The sequence below is a fragment of the Eptesicus fuscus genome, chromosome 15, assembly GCF_027574615.1.
Source record: "Eptesicus fuscus isolate TK198812 chromosome 15, DD_ASM_mEF_20220401, whole genome shotgun sequence".
Classification (NCBI taxonomy): Eukaryota; Metazoa; Chordata; class Mammalia; order Chiroptera; family Vespertilionidae; genus Eptesicus; species Eptesicus fuscus.
In genome coordinates, this window is record NC_072487.1 from 67,700,467 (window position 1) to 67,726,589 (window position 26,123).

At 46.7% G+C, this 26,123-nt stretch overlaps 1 protein-coding gene across 2 annotated transcripts in view; it reads left to right on the top strand.

Annotated features, from left to right (window-relative positions):
* The window catches only part of ASTN2 (astrotactin 2), a 769,045-nt gene that overhangs the window by 600,654 nt on the left and 142,268 nt on the right, over positions 1-26,123 (top strand). For both annotated transcript variants that reach the window (XM_028161420.2, XM_054727144.1), the window contains exons 18-19: positions 22,945-23,078; positions 24,869-25,017. In XM_028161420.2, coding sequence (XP_028017221.2) covers positions 22,945-23,078; positions 24,869-25,017 — 283 coding nt within the window. The remainder of the gene's footprint in view (positions 1-22,944; positions 23,079-24,868; positions 25,018-26,123) is intronic.

Here is a 26,123-nt window from a genome sequence, read left to right on the forward strand (position 1 = left end):
TGTATAAGGCCCACAAAATCATTTGGCCTGGCCCTGCCAAGGCATGAGGGATGAGTAATTAAATGTTTGACCAAATATAGCAGGCTCATTTTTAAGTTGGTAATTTTGTATGGCGGCGAATGATGCTATAAATATCCAAATGGCCCTTGGCAGATAAAAGGTTCCCCACCCCTGGGAAGTCCTTGACAAAAATGTTTGGCAAACCTTGGTCTAAGGTGTATTAGACAAGAAGGGGAAAGAAAGCATGTCAAATACTACGTGCCAACCCTAGAGAAGACTAAAAACCCAACAATTATTTTAAAAAGTTTTATTATCAAATATATTGGGGTAACGTTGGTTAATAACACTGTATAAATGTCAGGTGTAAAACTTTATAGCACAATACCTGTACACTACTGTGTGCTCACCACCCGAGGTCTAGTCTCCTTCCGCCACCTTGTATTTGACCCCCTTTACCCTCTTCACCCTACCCCCCACCGCCCTTCCCCTCTGGTAACCATTCTGTTGTCTGCATCTGAGGTGTTTTTGTTGTGTTTTGTTTGTTTTTTTTGTGTTTTTTAATGAGTGAAATAATACAAAAACCCAACTGCTACTGAGTGCCATCTATAGCGCTAGCATTGTAAAGTGCTTTATGCATATTAATGTATGTCCCCTCACTCAGTCCTGCTACCACACATTTGAAGTATGCACAGTTATGCCCGCTTCACCAGTTCAAAAGCAAACACTGAAGGCTTTAAAGAGATACATGATTTATCTGAGGTCACACAGCTACTGACCTGTGGGTCAGAATTCAGACCCAGATGTCAGTGTCTGAAGCTTATGCGTTTCTCACTCTTGTGATAGGTCTGAAAGATTTGGGAGAGCAGAAACTGGAGGAGTGATAAGGAGGAGGCTGAATTGTGGGCAAGTTTGAATGCTGTGCTGAGGGGTTTGGGCGCTGTGCTATAAGGAGTCCTTCAAGATTTGGAGTCAAGGGAAGGACATGACCCGAAGTGAGTTTTAGCTAATAACCACAGCGACAGTGGAAGGGTGAATTCCAGGGACCAGGGCTGCTTTATGGCAAAGGTTACTCCTTTGGGGTCTTCAGATCTCTGATTTTAAAGCGTCTTTGGATCTCCATCGTCAGAAAGTTTTTACAGCATTATGCATTCTTGTAAATTCTTTTTTTTTTCTGGGGAAGAAAGATACATGGCATCAGCACATTTTTCTAAACGTTGTTGACTCATATGTTGTGAGACATGAAAATATGTACAGGGGCCAGTTAGCTGGCGTGTCCACTGCAGAAGTCCATGTATGAGATGGCCGGGAGGCTCAGCTCAAATCATTGCAACAAATAATTACCGAGGTCTCCTAGGGGCCAGGCCCTGTTCTGGCCGTTTGGGATACACCGGGAAGCAAAACGGACATATATTTCTACCGTCTGGACACTTAATTTGGACTGGAGTATGTGTGGGAGACATAAACCATCAGAATAGTGAATGATTGAGTATATTAGAAAGTGAAGGGGTGAAGGAAGTGAAGCAGAATAAGGGGGTGAGGAGTTCCTAGCGGGGTGTGGAAACCTGGATCTCAGAGTGTCTCCAAGTCCATCAGAATCTCCTGGATGGGAACAGATTCTTGGCTTCCTCTTCCTGATTCTGTTTCTCTTGGGGGGAGGGGGTTTGAGTCTGGAGTCCCCATTGTCACAAGAGTCCCGAGTGAGTGTGATGCACCCTGAGCTGGAGAACCACGGCCCCAAATTCAGGGTTCATACATCTCTCGCTGTCCTCCTTCTGGAATTCCTTCAGGCAGCTCCTTGCTTAGGGATAAAGAAAGTCAAGTCCTTCTTGTTATCTGGCGAAAATCTCCTCTGCTGTTGTGGGCCACTTGCTCATCGTCTCCCGTGCATTCTGAGGAGGTGACCTGGTCAGGAACCAGACTGTCAGGCAATCCGGGGCAAGAGGGGAGATCAAAGGGAAGAGCGGGAAGTAATCCACACATTACTCAACATGCTCACGGTCAATTACAGCAGAGGAACTTAACGCTTGGCTTGCCTACTTGCAGAACTGGAAAACGTAGCAATCTCGTGAGACCAGAAGACTACCAGATTCAATAAGATAGACAAGACGTTCAGACTTAGCAAAGGCAAACATTTTTGCCTGTCAGAGATTAGAGCATTAGGGTGTGTGTGTTTTTTTGTTTGTTTGTTTGTTTGGGTTTTTTTGGTTGTTGTGGTTGTTGTTTTCCCACCGCATGGGACATGGAACTCAGTTAGCAAATGTAATAAAGAAGAGGACGGCAGGATGTCTTTCCCATGTGCTTTTAAAAATAACAGCCATTTACTGAGCACATGGGTTGTGCCAGGAGCTCTGCTCAAGCCCTTTATGCACATAGCTCACTGATGCCTCTCATCAACCCCACGTGGTGAGTTCTGTCTTTATCTTCCTTTTCCCATTTGGAAAAGTGAGGCACAGAGACGTTAGATCGCTATGCCCCAAGGTCCTACTGTTAGTAACTGGTGGAGCCAGCGTGTGACTTGGACACCTGATCTTCTTCTCACTTTGCTACACTCTCTCTCGACTAGCTACATTTGTAAATAAAGTGTAATAAATGGAGGTCTAATGTGTACTATTTTTTAAATATATTTTTTATTAATTTCAGACAGGAAGGGAGAGGAGAGAAAGAGAGAGAAACATCAATGATGAGAGAGAATCATTGATTGGCTGCCCCCCATTCATGCCCTCCACTGGGGATCAAGCCTGCAACCTATGCATGTGCCCTGACAGGGAATTGAACCATGACCTCCTGGTTCATAGGTCGACGTTCAACCACTGAGCCACAACTGGCCGAGCTAATGTGTACTATTAACACTATCACTGCAATATATTGCCTTCCCCATCTACTGTATTCATGCCTTCACATGATGGCCACCACTTTTGAAAAAGTCGACTATTTCCTGCTCTCTGCACTGACTCACCCTCATTCATTCCAGGGTTGGTTCCCTCACCCAATGGAAATGTAGTTGCTTTTCCTCATCTGTCATAAATGACTTTCTCTATCTTTTGATAGTGTTTTCTTACTCAGGTCTTATAATCCTGGAAACAATAAGACATCTTTGATATCCCTCATTTCTCCCTGTCTGCACCTAAACCCTGAGCATGACAACCCATTGACAAATCCTCTAGATTTCTCTTCTTAATGATTTCTCAAATACGGTCACCTTTACCCAGTCTGGTTCAAGTCTTACCTGGACTATTGCAGGAGCCTCCTGACTGGCTAACAATGAACCTTGCCTGTCTAATCCAGTCTCTTCCTTGTAGCCAGAGTGATATTTTCCAAACTAAAATTTGTTCACATCACTTTCCTGATTAAAATCCTTAACTGACTTTCCAATGCTCTTAGCATCAAGACCAAGGTGTCTACAATGACCAAGACTCCTTAAAACTCACCTTGTCCCCCTACCCTCCCGGCTTTCTGTGCTCTAGTCACAGTGATCTTCCAGTCTGCGGAAACAATGACTTTTATCGTTCCCAAGAGCCTTTGCACATGCTGTTCCCTATGTTGGAATGTGCTTCCCCACTCCACTCACTTCTGTCCACCTAGTTGCTGCTCATCTACCAAATTGCTGAGGCTTCCAGGTTTGATAAGACCCCCCTGTGAGCTTGTTTACTTCCTTCCTTGAATCTTTTCATCTTTCTTCCATAGCAGTCATTATAGTTTCTAATATGCTTTTATATTGTATAATTGCTTAATTAATGTCTGTCTCCTCCTCCACATCTTGTTATTTTCATTAATGATGACAACAGTGCCTATGAGGAAGTAAGAGCTGGGAAACTCGGGAATGCAGGCATTATACAGGCGTCTAGTCGAACTCTCATCTATTTCTTGATTCTTTCTACCACACGTGCAAGGGTTATGGGGCCTGTGTTGAACAGTCTCAGTAACAGCTTGCTCGGCGACTCCTAAGCATCCTGGTTCCTTCACTTTTAGAATAGCCTTCCTTATATTAGATAAAAACATTTTCCTATTCATTAGGGGTAAACTCCATTGGACCAGGGTCTGGACAAACTTTTGCTCAGCATTGTACCAACAGCTTGTAGTAGAGAGCCTGATGCATAATAGACATTCAAGAAATTTTATATATATAAATATTTTAAAAATACATTTTTATTGACTTCAGAGAGGAAGGGAGAGGGAGAGAAGGACAGAAACATCAATGATGAGAGACAATCATTGATCGGCTGCCTCCCGCACTCCCCACACTGGGGATTGAGCCCGCAACCAGGGCATGTGCCCCAGCTAGCAATCAAACCCTGACCTCCTGGTTCATAGGTTGATGCTCAACCACTGAGCCATGCTGGCTGGGCAAGAAACATATTTTTGAGAAGAAATGAATGGGTGAGTGAAAAACAGGTGAGTTACCAACCTACCCTGCTATGCCTACATGTTGCTTTCACAGACACTGGCTTTGTTAATCCTCTCCATAGGCCTATGAAGGCTTCATTGTTTATCTTCATGGTACAGATAAGGATACTGAGGCTCAGAAAGGGTAGGTATCACCCTCTGAAACCACCCAGGGCTAACACATGTCAAAGTCAGGGCTGGAATCCCTTTCCAACTGTCCCACAGCCATGCATTCATCACACAGCCATCACTTACCTAAGGGAGTCCTGCAAAGAGGGCCCCACCAGGCCAGTGCTGGGTTTCTGTGAACAGAGCACACTGTGCCATCCCTGTTGGAGCTGAGCCTGCTCATAGGGGGCACTCCTTGGGTTGTTAGGCAGCTTCAGGCATTAGGGATGCTGAGGGCCCAGAGAGCATCCACAAGCAATCCAGCACTCTCTGTCCATTTCTCTCTCATCTAAGAAGTAAGAAGAGTCATTCCAGATGGGCCTCGCAGGTCACTGGGCAGATGCAGTGAGAGCCACGTGCATTTGTACCATTGCACAGCTGGTCAGTCTGGACAGAGCTGTCTCAGGTCAGCAGAGTCACGCCTTCCTGGCATGTCTGAGCAGAATGGTTCCAGGCCACGAATTCAAGTCCCAGGAGGAGGAGAAATCCTCAAGGAATGTGGCTTCTCCTTGGACCATGTGTTTCTTTTCATTTTTAGCTTCATCTCCAAATTTTCCCGTTTGGGGGAGCACTGTTAACTCCCTGGATCTCCTGCTACCCAAACCCCAAAAAAAACTTAGTGTAGAAAAGTATGACATGTACAAAGGTAAAGAAAATAGTGTAATGAACCTACCATGTACCTACCACCTTCTAGTTTCAACAGTGATCAACTCACACCAAGTTTGCATCACCCGTTCTCACCTCAAATATTATGTAAATTTACGTGTAAAAGCGAAAGCTTGTATTTCTAAAAGGTAAGGACAAAGGGAAAATCCTCAATACCTTCACTATGTTCTCCATATTAACAATTCTTCTTTACCACTCTTTGTAAGAGCCTGTGTTTGAATACTCCCAACTAACAGCTTGCTCAGTGACCCCTAGGCAGCCTGTTCTCTCACTACTAGAGCATCCATCTTTTATCCTGAGTCATATATTTCCCTATACATTTCCTACTCTTTTTGTGTCTAGTTCCATCCATCAACACTATAATGAGATAGTCTTACCGGTTGATTTGTTGATACACCATATGTTTTGAAATCTGAGAAATGAGATATCAGGTTTGTCACATTTCTCTGTGCCTTTGGTTGCATTACTTAAGTTGTTCCGTCTCTGTTTCCTCATCAGTAAAATGGGAATAATGTCTATCTTCTGGAATTTTTTTTAAAATCCTCACCTGTGGATATTTTTTCCATTGCTTTTCAGAGAGAGTAGAAGGGAGGGAAGGAGTGGGAGAGAGAGAGAAAGAAACATTGATGTGAGAGAGACACATCGACTGGTTGACTCCTGCAGGCCCCCAGAGGGAACCCGCAACTGAGATCGGTGCTCTTGACCAGAAATCAAACCCGCAACCCTCTGGTGTGCAGGCCAACACTCTATCCACTGAGCCACACTGGCTAGGGCTGTAATTGTTTTGTAAATTAACTAAGACAGTCCATGAACAAGAACTCCAATTAGTAACAATGCTTGGCACATAGAAACAGCTCAGTAAAAGTTAGTCCTCTCTCCTGGTTCTAAGTCTTTCAGGAACTTGAAGGTACGTTAGGTCTTGGTTGGACTTTTCTCCTGGTAAACATCCTCAGTCCCTTCAATAGGTTTTCATCTCATGAGTCTGCTTCTTAACTCAGTCTGCTTCTTCTCATCCCAGCCCTCCTGCCTCTCCCAGCCTCTGAAAGAACCTTAGTATGTCTGTGTTCTCCTTAATGATGTGTGACTTAGGAAGCAAGAAGGTCGAGTGCACAGCCACTGCTCCACCTGCCCACAGAATTAAAGGTAGACTCTAAGTCTCTCCTCCAGACTTTTGGATTTGTCCTGGGTCACAATGGCTTCTGTATTCAGTGCACATAGTAGGTATTCATAACATAACTTTTGCGTGGTTACAGGAAACTGAAATGGAGAAGGAGGAATCTCTTATCAATGTCACGTAGCCAGTAGTTGGGGAGGCAGGATTTAACACATGCTTTCCTGGTTTTCGTAGCCTGTGGTCTCAACAGGCAAGTGATAGAGATGACCCCATCGTTGGCTCCTCTTTGTACACTGTGACACGGGCAAGTAGCCTTTCTTGGATTCCTTCCTTTCACTATCTTCCTGTTCACCTTCCCTCCAAAGTAAAACTTCTTGTTCTATTCTCACCACCTAGTCATTTCGCAGCTCCTTGGAAGCGGGGTTCTGTTCCACCATCTAATTGGAGCTCTTGTCTCAAAAGTCAACAAAGACCTTCTCTAAACTCAATCCGAAACCCTTTCTTCAACCCTTCTCTGGGAGTATCAATCCACTCTTAAGGGAGCGTGGACTTGGCCTCTCCAACCTTAGCTTGCCTAGCCTGAATTTTCCCCAGAAATTATTGCTTCCCTTCAGATAATGAGGTACAGGGAGTGGAAACATGGGAGCTGCTTGGAGGTAGGCAAGTACACATCCATGAGGCCCTTTCCATCCCTCCATCGTACTTCTCCCCTAGGTGTTGTACTTTCCCCCTAGGTGTTGATAGTCATTTTGAATGGAGTTGGAGAAAATGGAGAATAGGTATATACCTATTGGTAGGTATATTGATGTAAATAAAGTAAATCCTCACTTAACGTCATCAGTAGGTTCTGTGTCATTAAATGAAACAATGTATCATGAAACTAATTTTACCATAGTCTGCTTGATGTAAAAAAAAGTTCCGTGGCATTTCGTCAATATTTTCATGAAATGAAGTTGAACACAATGATGTTCTTCAAGGACTTGCTATGCATAATACTTATGTATATTTATATAGATATTCATAGGTTATTTACCTTTCTTTTTTCAGAAGGTTATTAATTACATTCAAGATAAACAGACTTATTAGTGAGATTTTGAAATTTTAGGGTTTTAGTGAGATGTCATGTATAGGGCCCACGGTTTGGAGTCAACCAGATACAGATTTGAATTCCAGATGGTATACTCACCTGTTGGATGGCATTGCACAGGTGATTTAGCCTACCTGAGCTCCATTTTCTCACCTGTAAGAAGGGGATAAGAAGACCTGCTTTCTAGGACGGTTCTGGATATTATATAACATGGAAGTTGTAAAGCAAAGAGGTGCAAGAATCAGATTCTTGACTATCTGATTTGCTTTAACAGGATTAACAAAGAGGTGCAAGAATCAGATAGACCTTGACTCTCTCATTTTGCTCCATGCTATGGAGATACTACAGGCCTGGTGCACAAATTCATGGAGTCCCTCGCATGGCCTGCGGGGATTGGGCCGAAACCAGCAGTCCAAAGCTGCCTGCTGCTCATGCCTGCTGCTCCCGCTCGGGATTCGAATCTGTCCGCTGACGTTTGCTCTGGTTGTCGGGAGCCACCTGGTGGCTGCTTTTATATTATTTCTTCCTTGTGGAGCATCTAGGGAGGGGAAGTGGCCGCGGTGCCTAAGGCTGACTTCCAGGAGGCCAGTGGGTGCTGTCGGGATCATGCTGGCAGTGCTGGTCCATCAGTGCCTGGCCTGTTCTCCAAAGATTGGACCTGCAGGACTACTGAGGGAGTGAGTAGCTGCCGCCCGGCTGGTGGGCTGCCAGGACAGGTTGGTCAGCTGAGTGCACTCCCACTGTGGGAGCGCACTGACCACTAGGGGGCAGCTCCTGCATTGAGCATCTGCCCCCTAGTGGTCGGTGCGCGTCATAGCTACCGGTCGACCAGTCATTTGGTCGTTCAATCACTTAGGCTTTTATATATACAGACTAGAGGCCCGGTGCACGAAATTTGTGCATGGGTGGGGGTCCCTAGGTCTGGCCGACAATCAGGGCCAGGTCGATCGGGCCCCAAGGCCCTGGCAGGGTCCGGAGAGGAGGCAACGGTTGCCGGGCCAGGTATGGAAGGAACGGACGCCTGACGCCAATGCCGCCACCGCGCAGTTCCCCACCTCCCTCCCTCCTTCTTCCCTCACCACCGCACTGCCACCAATGAAGGCAGGCAGCAGGCTGATCAGGGCCTGCCGGCCGGCGGGGAAGGACAGGGCATGGGAGGCTGGCCATTGGCCCTGAGGAGGGAGCCGGCCCTTGGCCCCCCTGAGAAAGGTGCCACATCCGCCTCTACTCACCCCTGGTTCCCCGTCCCAGCCTGGGGCCTGGCCCTGATCAGAAAATCAGGGCCTGCCGGCTGGGGAAGGTGGGAGGTAGGGGAGAGGAAAGACTGCAGGAGGTTGGCCGGCCAGGGGAGTTTGGCTGTGGGAGTGCACTGACCACCAGGGGGCAGCTCCTGCATTGAGTGTCTGCACCCTGATGGTCAGTGCGCATCATAGTGACCGGTTGTTCTGGTCATTTGGTTGTAACGGTTTCTTAGCCATATATATATATATAGATATATATATATATATATATATATATATATAGATAACTTAATTACTCAGGGCCCCAATGAGGATAGCATAGAGTTTCTGGCAGGTTTAATAGACTCTGTGTGAAGAGCACTTAGCAATGTCTGGTAAGATTAAAAACTTGGTCAGTATTAGCTGCAATTTGTTTCCTCTTCCTCCCTCTTTTCATCTCCCCTCTCCTTCTCTTTCTGTTCCTCTTTTTCTCTTCTGCTCTTGCTCTTGCTTCTGATTAAAGCAGAGTAGGTGAACAATAAATAGTAATTGCCTCGCCCTCAGGCATCCACTGATTAAAAAAACAAAAAGGGTGGTCAATTCACAGAGACTAAAAAAAGCATCTTTACCCCAAAACAAAGAATCTTGCCTCTGACAGTTGGTTCTAAGGATATGTTTTTTCCCCATTGGAAAAATATTAAAAATACTAAAAATAATTATGAGCATAGATGTGTCTAGAATGACCTTTGTCTATAAATATATATATATATCGGATTGTGTTCATCTAGAGAATACCCAAGTTCAGGAATTGGCCAATAGTCATTTAATTATCAAGTATATGTATATGTGTGGATACATATACAGATCTGGCATTATTTTAGACACTTTATAAGTGATCCTTAGAACATTCGTATTGATGTGGGTATTCATATGTCCCCATTCGACACACATGGAAAGTGAGAGAGAGTTGAAGTCACTTCCGTCAGTTTGCTTAGTGATAGCACTAAGATTGGAATCTAGGGATGTGGTTCCAAAGACCACACTCTGGACCTCTCTGTTGTGCCCTCCCTCCAGCATGTGTGGCCTCCTTGGCTGGGTTCAGGGATCTGGACTTCTCGCATCCAACATGCCACGATGGAAGTGTGGCTCAGTGAGCCTGGAAATGGAAATCTCTCTTTTCACACACTCCTCAACCCAATATTGAAGGCTTCCCTTCCGGAGGCAGAGATAAGCTCCGTCTGGTCTAGACTAAGCATGTCCCCTCCTGTCCTCTGACCTTTCTTTCCCTGCCACCTCCCACGGGCTGGGGAGACCGCCTCCCTCCGATGCCTCCCGAGGGAAAATGTGGTGTACTGGAAAATGAGGTCACCAGTGGCCACAGAAGGGAAATTGTGCAGTCCTTCTTTCAGGAACTCCCCACTAACTTGAGCTAGCATTTAGCAACATAAGCTCCACAATCTTGGACCAAGGCTCCACTTGAAACCTTCCCACCCGCCTCTCACCTCCAGATGTTCTGACCACAGCCACAGCCTAGAGGAGTTGCTATCTCTTAAAGGACAACAGGCCTTAAAAGACAGGTCTTGTCTATTGGGTGGGGCTGGGATCCTTGGCTACAGGCTTTCTTTAGGAAAAGCGTGTGAGTTCCATTCAGGTTTCCCCTCCCAGAACTGAGAGGGCCAGGAAGGATGCCTTGTAGAAGACAGGGTCTGGGAGGAGGAGCCATCCTCAGAAGGACTTGGATTTGTACAAGACTAAGAAGCCCTTGGCAGTTCAAGGTCACAGGGCAAGATTCCTTGGGAAGATGACTCACAGTGAGATGGATGAGGCTACTGATATGGCTGCGTCTTCTCCCTGGAGTTATAACTGATGTTTCCTATTGCTCATAATTGGTCTGCTATTCATCATTTTCATAATTGCTATCAGTTCAGTGACAGGCAGGACAAATGGTCTGGAGATAGTTTGGAACAATGTAAGCACGAGCTCTTGCTCCGATGACTGAGCAGGTCTACTAGGATAACATAGATGGGACATCCAGAGAGCTCCCAGGCTTCTGTCTTTCAGAGTTTACTGCTTATTCATGTAACAAGCATTTATGGAGTACCTACTTTGGGTCAGGCCTTGTGCAAGGACCTTATGATACAATAAGGCAAAGAACTCCATGTTCAGTGGCGAGAAGGGACATCCAAATAAATAATTCAATAAAATATTGTAGTTCACTTAACTGATGTGTTGCCCAACATGCAATGGGGGGCCTTTAATTCTGCTTGGAAGTCCGAAAAGGGTTTCCAAAAACTATCGCAGTTGTAGTGGGTCTTAAGGAATGAGTATGATGTGATCAAAGGCAGAATGCAGAAAAGGCATTCTAAGCCAAGGGAAACCACATGCAAACACACAGTGGCATAAAGTTTGTTTCCCGTCTGGTCCATGCCGAGTGGTTCAATGTAGCTGGTATGTAGGACTGGGGCAGCCTGTGGTGCTGGGCTATGAGCTGGAGAGATTGTTTGGCACCACTGCACGAAGGGCCCTGTGCGCCAGGCTAAGAAGCAGAATGTTTATACTTGTATTAGTCAAAGCTTTTTAGTGGTGAAAAACAGAAACACACTGAAACTTTCTAAGCAAAAAAAAAAAAAAAAAAACAAGGAAAAATTATTATCATGATGGAGTGATTTCTCATGTAACTCGAGGGCAGAGAGTACAGCTGAACTACCGGCATGCAGGGATCCACTCTGAGTAGTAACCTGGAGCCTGTCATCTCTGCTTTTCGCTGCACTTAAGGTCTCTCTCGCCCTCTCCCCTCCCTCCTCATTATCTCCCCTTCTCTTTTTTTCTCCCTCTCTCTTCTTTTCTGGTCTCCATGCCTATAGCTTAGAATGAGAAGCCCACCTAGCCAAGTCTAGCTTTGTATGTCATACCAGTTGAAGCCCTCAGAGATGCCCATGAACCTGTGAATCTAAATTTCCAGAAAAGCCCAGCCGGCGTGGCTCAGTGGTTGAGCATTGACCTATGAACCAGGAAGGCATGGTTCGAGTCCCAGTCCGGGCACATGTCCGGGTTTCAGGCTCGATCCCCACTGTGGGGCATATAGGAGGCAGCCAATCAATGATTCTCTCTCATCTATGATGTTTCTATCTCTCTCTCCCTCTTCCTCATTCTCTGAAATCAATAAAAATATATTTAAAATAAATAAATAAATTTCCAGAAAATAAAATCTGATGGGTCCAGTTTGAGCCAAGTAATTAATTTTGGTCTCACTACCCTTGGCCAAAGCAAGGTTATTTAGCTCAAATATCACCACCAAACTGTCTCTTATATCTGATACTCAGAAGATAGCTATTAAAATCAGTAGTTCTTTTCTTCATTCTTAAACTGGAGTCCCCCTAATCCAGGGGGATACACTATGATATGCTAAAATATACCCAAAGGCACAGGATAGAGATATCAGAGATTCTTGAAAGTAATGGTACATAATAATCACTCTCCTAGATTCCAGCTCAGTAGGTCTGAGCTTGGCCTGGGAGACTGAATTTCTAACAAGTGATTCACATCATTAATAAGGCAAGAGGTCCAGGGTATCACATTATGAGAAACATTTTGGGGGAAATGTATTATTTTAATATTAAAACAACCCACATCTATTGTGGTGTGGCTTGTGCAATTTTTAAGAAAGAGACTTCACAGAAATGTTGCATTTGTCCCTGCTGACTTTTGGGATTCTTTGTATGAAAAGCTTAAAAACACCCCATATTTTACTGGAGAATGTTGAAGATTTTAAAGTCAAGAGCATTGTCTCTTAGATCTCCTGGACTGCTTGCTCTCAGGAATGAAGTTAGCAACTGGTGGGAGCATGCAGAGGTCAAGAGCACAAAATTATCCTAAGGCTCAGGCAGAGGAGAAATCCTCTATGCTAAGGTCATCATAGGTTGAAGGAGCAGAGACAGATGCAACAGAATCGAGGTTCTTAACATTAATTAACCTATGATAGACCAATTGATTAATCAATTTCAGGGCCCCTACTCTATGTCAGGCACTAGGGATTTAATAGTCAACAAAGTGGACAGGGCCCCGACCTCAATTTGTACTCACACAGTGTGTTAGGAGAGACAGAGGAGCAGTGAAATGGATAATAAAATAGAACGTAGTAAAATAAGGCTTATTATCATGAAAAGTGCAGGAGATATGTTATAAAGGAAGGGGTCTACCCAAGCTTTAAATATATTTTTTTATTTATTTCAGAGAGGAAGGGAGAAAGAGAAATAGAAACATCAATGAGAATTATTGATATTCTACCTCCTGCACGCCCCCTACTGGGTGGGGATCAAGCCCACAACCCAGGCATGTGCCCTGATGGGGAATCGAACTGTGACCTTCTGGTCTATAGGTCGATGCTCAACCACTGACCCACCCCAGCCAGGCTGCCCCAGCTTTAGAGGGTTAAGGAAGGCCATCTGTAGGAGGTGATCTCCTAGCTGAGAGTTGATGGATTAGTCATTGGGGAAATTATTGGGTGGGGGGAGAGTGTTCCAAGGGGAGGAAATGGCATGTAAAAGGCTAAAAGTGAGAAAGTGTAGCTGGAGAACAGAGTAGGAAAAGGGTATTGGCAAGAGGTGATGCTGGAGGGAGGCCTGAGATTTGGGGGACCTGACATTAGCATAAAGGCATCCAGTGAGAAGCGGCAGGAGGCTGTGTCCAGATGGGCCCATCACAGTGGGCGCAGGTCATCAGGGTGGCCCAGGGTCTGGCCCGGAAGCCAGAGCAGGCACCTGAGCTGGCTGCCTGGGGAGGATCCAGCAGCAGATAGGGCGCATCCGTGGGAGGAGATCCATGTACTTCTTGCACACATGGTGTTGCCAGAGGTCAGGGCCTCAGACATAAGAGCATTCAACACCCTAATTTTATAGATGAGATAACCAAGTCCCAGCATTGGGCCAGCATCGCAGTTACTGACAGACCTGGGGGAGGAGCTCTCTTTCCCGGGTGACTCCCAGCTGGCAGAGGGCTCTGTGTCCAACCCAGAACCTGGACTCACACAGCATGGAGAAGGCTCTCCAGATGCCAGATCCCCAGATACCGTGTGCGTGGGAGGGGTGTGGGCTGGGGGAGGGATTCCAAGGACAACATATTTGGGAAATGCCATGTTTTAGACATTACCTTCCTGGGCTTCCTGGTGACCATTGGCATGTGAATGGCTCTGAAAGTTCTATTTGGTTTTGTTTGATCTGGTCTCTTTCAAATTTATTTGACCACAGATAACCTTCCTCACCCCATCCCCCAGTTTTGTTTTGTTTTTTAATTCAAATCAGTTACTATCCCCTTGAAGTCATGTCCCTGGAGACACACTTTGGAACGTTCTGGAGAAGAAGGACTTGGGAATGGCCAGAACAAGGTTACCTGCTCACCTGTCTCCTCCTGAGAATGTGCCCTGCACCTCAACACCCATCTGTGTTCGGTTTGTAGGAGAAGGATGGGGGCAGAGAGGAGGATCCAGCCTTTGGACTCAGACTTGTGCTGGGATGCTAACTCCGAGTCATCCTAGGTTCCTGTCGTAGTGCAAGTCAGCTGCTCACAGGAGCCCCCAAACATTTTAAAATCTTAACTTTTTCCAGCTTGCATGGAGGCAGTGCAACCTGGTTTGCAGGCTTTCTGTGAGGATTACACTGGCTCGTGGTAAAGCCTTTAGGCTTTGGAATTCAAAGAAAGTGCGTTTGAATTTTGTTCTTCCAAATAATGGCTGTGTGACCCAGGAAAGGACCGCAAACTTGCCGGGGCCACAGTCTCATCCTGTGTGTGATGGGAGAGTTAGGGGGTGAAGGAGCAATTCATGGTGTTGCGGTGGAAATGAAGCGACTCTCTTCATGGCGAACATTGAGCTCTGTGTCTGGCATATATATGCTCAAAAATCCTCACTGTTATTGTTAACGCATTAAAACCTAGCACTTCATCTTCCACGTGAGATGGATGAGAGCCGAAATACGGGGCGAACTGACAAGAAAAATAGCTCCTCGCCCGAGGATAGTATAACCCTATCATCTTGTGTCTGTACATCTTGCGGAACAGACAGCTGACAGAGCCCCGCGCACGAGCGTCTCAGCGGGCTGTGTATTTATTTCTCTAATATTTTTTCATTAGCCGAGGTAAGTGTGGCAAGAGGGGGGGTCTGGCTGGCTCTAAATGTCTTCCCCCTGTCACCCAGATTAACAAGCTGTCCTGTCAGGCTCTCATCATTCAGGGGAGAATGGCTGGAAAAGCCAAGTTCATCCTGACAGGGGAAATTAGGTGTCGTTTGTGTGATTTATAGAGCCATAGATTAAGCTGCACAGTTTCTCATATAGGAAATGGGTCCCTGCCAGTTAGTATTCCTCCAGTGCGTGGCCTTATGAATGGTTATGAGGGGGTGTCTAACTTAGAGGCTGAAAATGGGGGGTGGGACAAGGGAGGTCAGGGGCTAAAGCTTGGGCTTGGAGTTAGAGATTTTGCTCTGCTGCATTGTATCTGGGGGCCTCTGGGCTCGTATCCTCTGTTCTCTGGCCCTACACTTGCTCATCTGTGAGGGGTACCGCAGACAGGAAGAGCTGCTTCTGCGCAGGTTGTTGGGAGGCTTATAGGAGCGGTTAAACACTCTTACTAATGTCCTCTGGTTGGTGAGAATACAGCTCATGATGGGAGTGGCTGAGAGAATGGGCCTCAGGATCTAATGACCCGAGTTCAAGTTCTTGTTCTCCCACTTTTTAACTGGGTGACTTTGAACGGCACTTTTGCCCTCCGAACCTCGGTTTCCACATCTGCAAAATGGGAATGGTACCAGCAGGTTCTGCGTCATTAAGGCTATTGGCAGGATTTCTCGAGATAATGTATTTGAAAGTGCTTAGCACACTCTCGGTACATGTTGGTATGTGTGTTTCCTGTCCAGCAACACAGCATATTCGTGGCTTAAACCCAGATCCAAAGACAGGAGACCTCATGCCGTGAATGTTAGTCGATATGAAAATCTTGGTTTGTTTCCGCCATATTCTTATGGTGTAAACCCAGACAACTCCCTTCTCCTCTTTGAGCCTCTTGGCCTGCGAAGTTGTGAGGCCAGTATCACCTTTCAGGACTCTTCTAGATCTGAAATGACAGGGACCTGTGACAATGAGTATGCACTTATGCGCTTCAGAGCCCTTCAGCTCCTGGGATCTGCATGAGCTTGAGGTTCTTAACTTCCTTTTGCCCAGCTGCTCCTCAGTGGCTACCCTTCCAAGCAATCTTTCAGGATTGTTCAGAGGCGAATTACCTGCTGTTCCAGTTATTTATTGCTCTGTAATCCCCCAAATCCCAAATTCATTACAACAGCAATGATTATTGTATCCTGTCTAATCATGCTGGAGACTGAGTGGACTGAGCTGGGCCAGTCTTACTCAGCTCTCTCATGTGGTTGCAGCCAGCTGGTGGCCATGGCTGGAGCCATCTCAAAGGCTTCCCCGTTCACATGCCCAGCAGATGACCTGGTTGTTGGCTAGGACCCTCGCCTGGGTCTGTTGGCTGGAATATGTCCATGTGGCCTTTCCATGTGGCCTGGACTTCCTCACAGCAGGGTGCTTGAGTTCAAAGAACAAGCATCCCTAGAGACATGTGGAAGCTGCCAGTGTCTGGACCCAGACATGGAAGTGGCAACACTCTTATTTGGTCCAGCAATCGTAGAGCCCAGACTCAAGGGGAGGGACCCTAGATCCTACTTCATGATGAGAAAAATGTCAAAGATATTTAGGGTTATGTTTTAAAGTCACCACTCCTGCCTTTCTGCTCTGTTTGGGAATAAGCAAACTTAAGGCAATGAACATCACCTACTTCGCTCCCCAAATGTGTTCTCACACATGCTGCTCAATTATGCAGTCATCAATGTGTAACAAGATGACCAGTTCATCTCCTCACTATCCGGGCAATAGGGGTAGGGGACTCCAGCCCCCGTTCTCCAGCTCCTATAGCTGCCAGGGCAATGAGTGATCAGCATCTCCTGCAGCCACTGCTACAGAGCTTGCTGATGACTGAATGGTAATGGCCCAGGTAGGCCCTATCCCAGCGGTCTAGGCTGGACTAGGAACCACTCTGTCTGCCTCTGCAGAAGCATTGCAGTGATGTCCTCTTCAATCCTTGCTGTGTTCATCAACCCCAGTTCCTCCTGACCCATCAAACATGTGGGCAGCATGGGCTTAGGAATTAGTTTCCCTATAGCACTAGGATGTCAACCACTTTCCTCTCTCTCTAGGGCCCTAGGAGGTTGTTATTTTAGACCTTCAACCACTTTCTTGGAAAAAACTATCAACCCACTCTCCAGAGAAGTAATCTCAAGTATCTTCAAAAGGGATCCCATCTCTATACCCCACCCCAAACCCCATTCCAATGGCTTCATGGAAATTCATTATTTTTATGGTTACCAATTGCTTTTCTGTCATCACTTTTGCTAGAAGAGAAAAACAAGAGCAAGTCTACAAGTTTAGTCCCTGGCAGAGCTCCTATTACATGTTTCTGGAATTCAGGGGACCCTTACTATGTGTTGACTCTTACCTAGAGCTGGGGACATGGAGATAAACCAACATATTACCTTGGCCTGAAAGAATTCACAGTATGATAAGCAAAAAAGGACCCATTCACAAGCAAATAGCAAGGAAATGTGCAATGTGCAAAAATGGAATGAGACAGGGGAGAGACAAAATCTCCCCAAGTGTGGCTGGGTCCTGGTGGACAAGAAGTTTCCTAGAGTTCAGCAAGGAGCAATAAATAGAGAACAGGCATTGTAGACAGAGGCGGGTTCTGAGAAAAGGCTTGGTATGGAACGATGCATCACTGTAAGAAGATGGTACGTGCTGTATCACAGAGTGGGTGCAGTGGGGAGAAGACGGGAGATGAGCCCCAGGATGAAAAACAAAGGGCTTTGAAAGTTGGGTTAGTTAAAGAGTCGGAGGTATTACCCAGATGATGGTGGAACTTCCTAAGGGCCTGAGCAAGGGGGTGGAATAAGCAGTTTTAGCAAGCCTGGAGAGCAGTTGCCTATGGAAGAGGCATTACTGACCTGTGCCGGGGAGACAACGTGGGACCAGGCAAGAGAGGTTGGTTTTAAGACAAGCAATGAGAAGAGGAAGGAGCCAAGGTTGATGCTCCATTATTGGCTGAAGGCACCAAATTGATGTCCAGTGTCTTAAGGTCCAGTGATGGGGGTGATGTTCACTGACATGGGAGATGCAAGTAATTTTGGAAAAGAAGAGGATCACACACACACACACAAAACACACATATTTTCTTTGCTTTTAATCATTTATAGGTTTATTTCATTCAGCATTCCTGTGAACCTTTAATTTAATTAAACAAATACTGACTGACTTATGTTACCTGCTAGTTACTGTGTTAGGTGCTGAATGGGAGTCAGAGGTAACAAGGTAATTATAACTTTGTCTCTAGAAGGCCTTTCACCCCAATTGCAATGGATTGGGCATCCATAAGATCTATATTGTGTGGCTAATAAAACCCATTAAGCTTTGAGTGAGGGCTTCAAGCCATCTTTCTGATCATACCGACTAGAACCCTCTTAATATCAAAAACAACAGACTTGGTGTCAACGCCTGAGTATAATTTTTAGTGTGAAATATGCAGTTATTGTAAGTGTAGAGTATGGAATTTAATTCATGGGCTTGGTGACATTCTATCTAGATGCTCCCAAGTACCTTATTCAAATATGGAATGTTTACTTACAGCTTAAGATTCCTAAGACATCATCAACATTCTTAGAGCTGGAAGGGCCACTTCCTGTGTATCCCCACAGCCTCTTGTGCGTTATTACTTCATAGCGCTTGAACCATATTAATTGTAATTGTGTTTGTCTTCGCCATGAAACCGTGAGTCCTTTGAAGTCAGCGACTGGGGCTTTTCATCCCCTTTCTCAGCAGTTAGGCAGCCGCTTGATTTGGAGTGAATGTTTATTAAACTTAATTAAACCTTCGAAAATCTATCTTCTGTGTCCTCGTTTTGCAGATGGAGAAATCGAGGCTTCAAGAAAGGGACTAATTTATGCAAGTTCAAATGGGAAAATAACAATAGAGTGAAAAATAAATCCTAGTTTTATTTTGATTGCTTCACATTTTTGTGGCTGTTTTTCCTCCTCCTGCCCAGGTCGGTTTGCTAGCTAATTAGCCAGAAGTTGGAAGCATTTGCAAGTAGTGGAAATGCAAACCTCCTTTGTTATGAGAACCAATGGCCATGCAAATAGAGCCCTTAGCCTCTTATTAAGTGCAGGATTTGTTTCTTAAGTCCCTTCACTTACTCAAAAGCCAGGAGTCAACAATGCCTCCCGTGTAAGGTTTCATTCCCCTCAGAGAACACACACAGACACACACACAAACAACGCATGAGCACGTGGTGGGAGCAGGGCAGCTGAAAAGGATGTTTGGGATGAAATCTTGGCACGTATAGTTCCTGTGTGACCTGGGAAAGTCAGAGGTGCCAGGATTCAGATGGACTCCCGTTCAAGTTCTCACTCCTCCATGCTCATCCGTGAATGGACGCCCATCTCCAGGGACAATTTTTGAGGATTAGAAGGCGGAAGAGTGGTTTCGTCACAGAGTTGCTCTGTTACCCTGGACCAGCCAGCCAGTCTTTCTGAGCCACTGTATCTACATCAGAAAAACACATTAGATGAGATGATCTGCAGAGCCCCTTCCCGCACCCCCCCCCCCAAGCTGGAACACGCTATGATTCTCCTCCCCTGAGAGCGAATTGGATTCGAATGGAGTGTTGCAAGGGCTGAAGACGCAAGGAGACAGGGAGCCTTCGCTGACACAGCGCTGGCCTTCGCTGTTCTGTCAGGGCTCCCTGTCTGATGTCGGCCTTTTATCAGGGCATGTGTGCGCTCTTGTCCAGGGCTCGCCTGGCCGCTGCACCAGTCCTCATTCTGTCCCTCGGGGTTTGGGAAGGAGCCAGTGGATGTGGAGACTCAACAGACAGGATTTCTTCCCAAGAGCTGCTTGGATGGTGAAACAGAGTCCAGAGAGATTGTCTGTTTTGTTTTCCACAAGCTCAAGTGACTGTTGAGTACAGAACACACAGTCACACATGCACACACACACACACACACCCACACATGCGCGCGCACATGCAAAAACACAACCACATACACAAACAAAACAGGATGTTCTCTCTGCTCCCCTTGCTGGAGTCTCAGGCAATCTCCTACCATCTGCGTCACTTTCACCCAGGGCCTGGATTGCACCATTATGGTAATTGAGCCCTTCCTGCTGGCTGGAGATGTTAGAGAATCCCCAGCCATGAGCAGTTGTGCACGGTAATTCAGCGAGGGGAAAGCTGCCGAGGGAGGAAGCAAACAGCCTGTCAGTCAGCAGGACCGCATGCCATCCCATCTGGTTGCAGTCCTCAGAGAGTGCCCCCTCTGATGCTGGTAGGGGAACAGACACAGCTTCTGACGTGTGGCGGGAACAGCGCTATTGCTATGCGCCAGATCCTGGCTCACATACCTGATGTGCAAACATTGGGTGGGATATATTTACACTAAAAAAAAAAAAAAAAGTTGTTGTTTATCTGAAATTCTAATTTAACTGGGCGTCCTATTTTTATTGACTAAATCTGGCACGCATACTCAGGGTTAATCCAGGGCCCTCCCTGCATGGTTACATGGAAAAGATCTGAGTTTGTGAGTCCCAGAGATCTGGGCTGGGGTTCTCCTTCCACCATGTACTTGCTGTGTGATCTTGGGGAAATTGCTTCACTGCTCTGATTCCTGGTGGTTCTCTCAGCTGTAAGTGAGGATCATGATGTCTGTATCTCAGGACTCTTGTGAAGGTGACACTTTTAAATGCCTCTAAAGCACCTTACCCTGTGTGAATTGGGTGTTCTGTGAACATTGGTTTTTATTATCATTATTTTTCTTTATTTGTTCGGATCACTACTCTTAATTCAAGAGAAATTACATCATTTGTTTGTACCCCGGGAAGGGATATGGGTTAGAACATGAGGCAGGAATAACGAGCCTCCTCGTCACAGGCACCATAGAAATGTGACGGGGCTTACCCAGTAGCATGCTTGTACACACCTTCTCCTTCTAGATCCGTGTTCCGGGTCACTCAGGAGGCAGATCCAGGCCCATGTACACAAACGTGCTGTGTTTGAGTCTTCGGAACAGTGCAGCATGGAAAAAGTGACACCTTAGTTATGGGCAGTATGAAGCTTTCATTTAAAAAGTGGACAGAAAGTTAAAAAAAAAAAAAAAGAGGAGGGAAAGAAGAAAGAAAGAACATAGTTTGCTACCTGGCCAAAGTGTAAGAGATCAACATTCTCTGGAAGCCCTAAGTTTCTTTTATTTTTTTATTTTTGAATATTTTTCTTGATTATAGAGGGAAAGGAAGGCAGAGGGAGGGAAACATTGATGTGAGAGAGAAACATTGATCGGTTGCCTCCCATGTGCACCCCGAGTACTCTGGGGATCCAACCTGCAACCTGTGTGTGTGCCCTGACCGGTAATCGAACTGGCAGCCTGAGTGTACTTTATGATGCTAAACCAACTGAGCCACAGCCCTGAGTTTTAAAAAGAGCTGTGAAACAGTGTGAATCCCCAGCGCCTGAAATATCAGTGTAAAGAGGGTGACTAAAGTGTGAAGTACATCTGAGCCAGAGTCTCCTGATTAGTATTTCAGCGTCCCTTCTTTTCTCCAATAAATACTGATTAAATGACTGAGCACACTAATATGAATAAGGCATGGGTGCCCTTGGTGGCACCCAAATGTGTTGGGTGAGACAAGCAAGGGAATAGGGTGGTAGGCGGGGTCTGGTGTGTGCCGGTAGCTAGGAGAGGAGCATGATCCCAGGCTGAAGAAAGTCAAGGAGGGGTTCCCAGAGAAAGGAATGTTTCACTTGAGACCAAAAGAGTGAATTGGGCCCTGGCCAGAGTGGCTAAGTTGCTTGAGCATCATCCTGTGCACAGAAAGGATGCTGGTTCGATTCCAGGTCATGGCACATGCCTGGGTTGTGGGCTGAGTTGTAGGGGGCAATCAGCAGGAAGCAGCTGATTGATGTTTTACTCTCACATCCATGTCTCTCGCTCTCTCCCTCTCTCTCTCTAAAAAAAGGTAAATAAAACAAGAGTGAATTGCCAGATAGCATACAAGGGGCTGAGTGGGGTGGCAGAGTAAAACACCATAGAGAAAAGAATGTTTTTTAAATAGGCCACGAAGCACATTGCAATTAAATAGAACATTGATCATCATTTAGAGCAAGAGCCAGCAAACTCTGAGTCTCAGGCCAAATTTAGCCTGCTGCCTGTCTTTGTAAATAAAGTTTTATCGGAACACAGTCAAGCCCATTTATTTGAAGCATTGCTTGTGTGGCTTCTATGCTACAAAGGCAGAGGTAAGTAATTGTGGCAGAGACTACCTAGCCACAAAGCCAAACATATGTACTGCTTGGTCCTTTACAGAAACAATTTGCTGTCTCCTGATTTGGAGCACATGTCACACGGGCAGGAAGTCACTGTTGGTGGAGATGTTAGCCGTTGCAGGAAGGTGGATGGTAGCATGCACAGGAATGTCAGAGGAGTGGTGATAGGTGAGCCTGGGCCGCTGGTCAGGAACTGGAGCGAGGAGTTTAGGCTTTGCCTTGAGGGCCACGGGGAGCCTCCGAAGGCGACTTAGCAGGGAGGTCAGACTTCTCCACAAGGCAGTGTAGCAAGGGGTTTGAGAGCACAGGGCCCGGAGCCAGGCTGCCTTGAATCAGATCCCAGCTCCTCTCTGACCTCCTCTGTGCCTCAGTTTTCCAATTTGCAGAATGGGAAACGACCGTAATGATCTATAATAATAAAAGCATAGTATGCTAATTATACCGGACGTCCTTCTGGATGACCTTCTGGATGAAGCCTGGGTTGCGAGGGAAGAAGCCCTGGTCCCAGGTGCCAGAGGGAAGCCAGTGCTGGCAGCCTGGGGAAGGAAGGCCTACTCTTGCATGAATTTCATGCATCCGGCCTCTGGTCATTATAATAATACATACCAAGCGTGTGCAGCGGTAGAGATGAAATAAGTTAAGGCAGGTACAATGCCAGGCCCAGAGGAGGTTCTGTCTGGATCCCGTCTCAATGAACATTCTGGCTGCCAGGTAGAGGATAGCTCAGAATGGGAAGACCTGGTGGTAGAGTGCTAGGTGGCAATGTAGGCACCAGATGGTGTCCTGTGCCCAGGAAGCTGCTCTTAACATGCTGTCCGGCTCCTCTCATGGCCGTGGGCACCTTTAGGTCTCCAGCACAGCCGTCATCATTTCTCTGTCCTCCTTTCTTGCAGGCCTTCAGGAGCGCGCTGATGAGCTCCTACTGGTGCTCGGGGAAAGGGGATGTGATCGATGACTGGTGCCGGTGTGACCTCAGCGCCTTCGACGCCAGTGGGCTCCCCAGCTGCAGCCCCCTCCCACAGCCGGTGTACGTATGTATGGCCCCTCCTCCTTCCGTCACCCCTTTTCATGGCCTCACACCCCTGTCCTGCCAGTCCCGGCCAGGACTTGCTTCTGTTCCCAGGGGACCTCACCAGATGGCTGGGGTCTCTGGGGCCTGCCTCCTCCTTTAAGAAAGCAGGGGGCTTTGGCAGGGCAGAAACCGGCTCAGGGTCGACACTGATATATATGGCAGCATGTGCATTTATTTATTTATTTATTTATTTATTATTTATTTATTATTGATTTCAGAGAGGAATGGAGAGGTAGAGAGAGATAGAAACATCAACGATGAGAGAGAATCATTGATCGGCTGCCTCCTGCATGTCCCACACTGGGGATCGGGCCCGCAACCAAGGCATGTGCCCTTGACCAGAATCGAACCTGGGACCCTTCCATCTTCAGGCCAACACTCTATCCACTGAGCCAAACTGGCTAGGGCAGCGTGTGCTTTTTAAATGATGTTACTCGATGCTTTGTAACTTCCTTGGCTCATTCACTCAGCAAAGGTTCGCTGGGTGCTGACTGATGCTTTGTCATCTCCTGGTTTGGACAGTGGGGCCACTGAGATGGAGGAAGTGTAGAACCTTTTCTAAGATTCATTCAGTCCATGAGTAATTTTTGAACTCCTGCTACGTGTTGGATACTGGGGACTTCATCAATAAATGAGTCAGACACAGTCTGTAAACCTAGGGAGCTGACCATTTAGTGAGGGGGACAGATGTCGAAGCAAAAACAGGAAAATAAGATACAGCTTTTTGAAAATTAAGTAAACACATGAAAGCAGAACAAAGAGGTGCTAATGGAGAGAGTGATGTGGGGGTGCTTTACTTGGAGGGGAGGGAGGGAGGTAGTCAGGGAAGTCTGGATGGGAGACAAGAATCACATTTCAGGAGAAGGAAGAGTGTGTGTGAAAACCCTGATGCAGGAAATCCATGCGGAGGGTGGGAAGGACAGGCATCTGCAGCGAGGCGTGCAATCAAGAGGGGGAGCGCTGTGAGGAGCAGAGGCGAGCTGGGCGGGAGCCCACATAGGGGAACCAGAGTCCCATAACACCCACCGTGGGGTGAGAAGAATTACATTGTAGGATGGTACTTAAAGAGCTAGTGTGGAAAGACAGCAGGAAGACACCCGGTTGAGGACAAGCAGTCACCATCATGGTTCTGTCCCCAGCTCGCTGTGAGACTTGGTGCAAATAATTTCCCTTTCCTGGGCCTTACTCTCCCCACCTGTCAAATGGGGGAATGCCCTCCCCTCTCTGTGAGGACCCTCCCAGTTCTGACCTTAAATCATTGTTAGTTGTTTCTTGCTTCATAGAAGGATTCCCCAGGATGCCTGCCCTCTGTGAAGGAGCGTTCATTTAAGGATATGAAAGAGTTGGTTGGTATATTGTGGGATGAAAAATGACAGAGAGGTGGAAAGCTACTGAGTCTGAAGGCGCTGCCAATTGACTGGACAATGAGGCATCACTGAGAAGATAGTTTAAATAAACAGAAAGCCAGTCAACTTCCTGTGAGCACATACTGTGTGCTCGGATTAATTTACTGGATTCCACATTGATTCTGAAAGGTAGTTCTTCTTAGCTCCATTTTATGGGTAAGGAAATGGAGCCTGAAGGAGGTATAAAGCATCGCCTATGTTCATGAAGGTGTTGGCAGTGTGTTGAAGTAGGGTTTTAACCCAGGCTGAGTCCTGTGCTTTTAATCTTGGCACATGCAGACTCTTTTGGGGCCCAGTCCATGCCAACTGGCAAACAGTCTTGCCTGTCACCCCCTCTAGGCTGAGGCTGTCCCCAACCGTGGAGCCCTCCAGCACCGTGGTCTCCTTGGAGTGGGTAGACGTTCAGCCGGCAATTGGGACCAAGGTCTCTGATTATATTCTGCAGCACAAGAAGGTGGATGAGTACACAGACACAGACCTCTACACAGGTAAGTAGAAAGTCCACGACCTCCCCTAATGTTAGGACAGAGGAGGGAAACTAAGAATTTCTAATGCCTTGGGAGATTTGGTGTCATGTGACCTGAGAAGACATTGGGAAGTTTCATTGTCTGATGATTGTCACCTAGCACCCATACCCACACCTGTGTGCTTTTTTTTTGGTATGATTTCAGAAGGGAAAGACAGCAAATTGTGGTTGGAAAAAAGTTCTGATTCTGAGTTCGATCCGCAATGTCATATGTTAAAGGGTTAGTTAATTCAGAAGAGGATTTGGCCTTTTCTCTAAATACATTATCCCTAGGACTGAGATAAAGAAATTCAAGGAATTGCCTTATCTAGTGAGATGTGCTGAGATAGTTGTCTGTAGTGCTGGGGAAGAGAGATTTGCATAAGATTCAGACATGCAGGAGAAGATGAGCAACGTGGCCCTTAAGAGTGTGCACAGGGTTGTAATTGAGAGCGCTTTCCGAGTTCTTCTCAAAGTGTGACATGGCTGAGGAGCTATGTCATCCTGGAGATTGGGTCTGCCCAGGCAGACCCTGCAGTAGGGCAGGTTGAGAGCCTGGGGCCATGGGAGTGTGGGTATGGCCATTCGGGCAGGACTGTTGCTGGGGTATCAGGGGCCCGGTGCTGAGTTGGGTCAAAAGCCTGGGTCTGTGATAGTCACCCTGGTGTTGGACCCAGCCAGGAGCTTGGGTTCAAGAGTTTTTGTCTGGAGCCTGGATTTATGGGAGCTGATTAGGAGACAGGGCCACAGGGGCCACCTCAGGCCATGGGAGCTAGAAGGTACCAGGTTAAGTTGGGGGCCTGGGTTACTAGGAGCCTGGTGCCATGGTGCTACTGGGGCCGTGAGAAGCAGCGGCCACTGGGGTGAGCAGGGGCCTGGGTTCGCAGGAGCTTACACCCTGTAGGAGCCCACCAACAGCTGAGGGGGCCAGGCTGGCCTGGGGTGGGGCTGCTCTTCGGCCTTCGGTGAAGTTGGGTGCTCACTTCTCTTCTACAGGGAGGGTTTCTCTCTGTACAGGCTGCCCCGGATTGGGGAGGGGTTATGGCAGTGATATGACTCTATCTCTCCTACCTTCCTCAAAGCATCCTT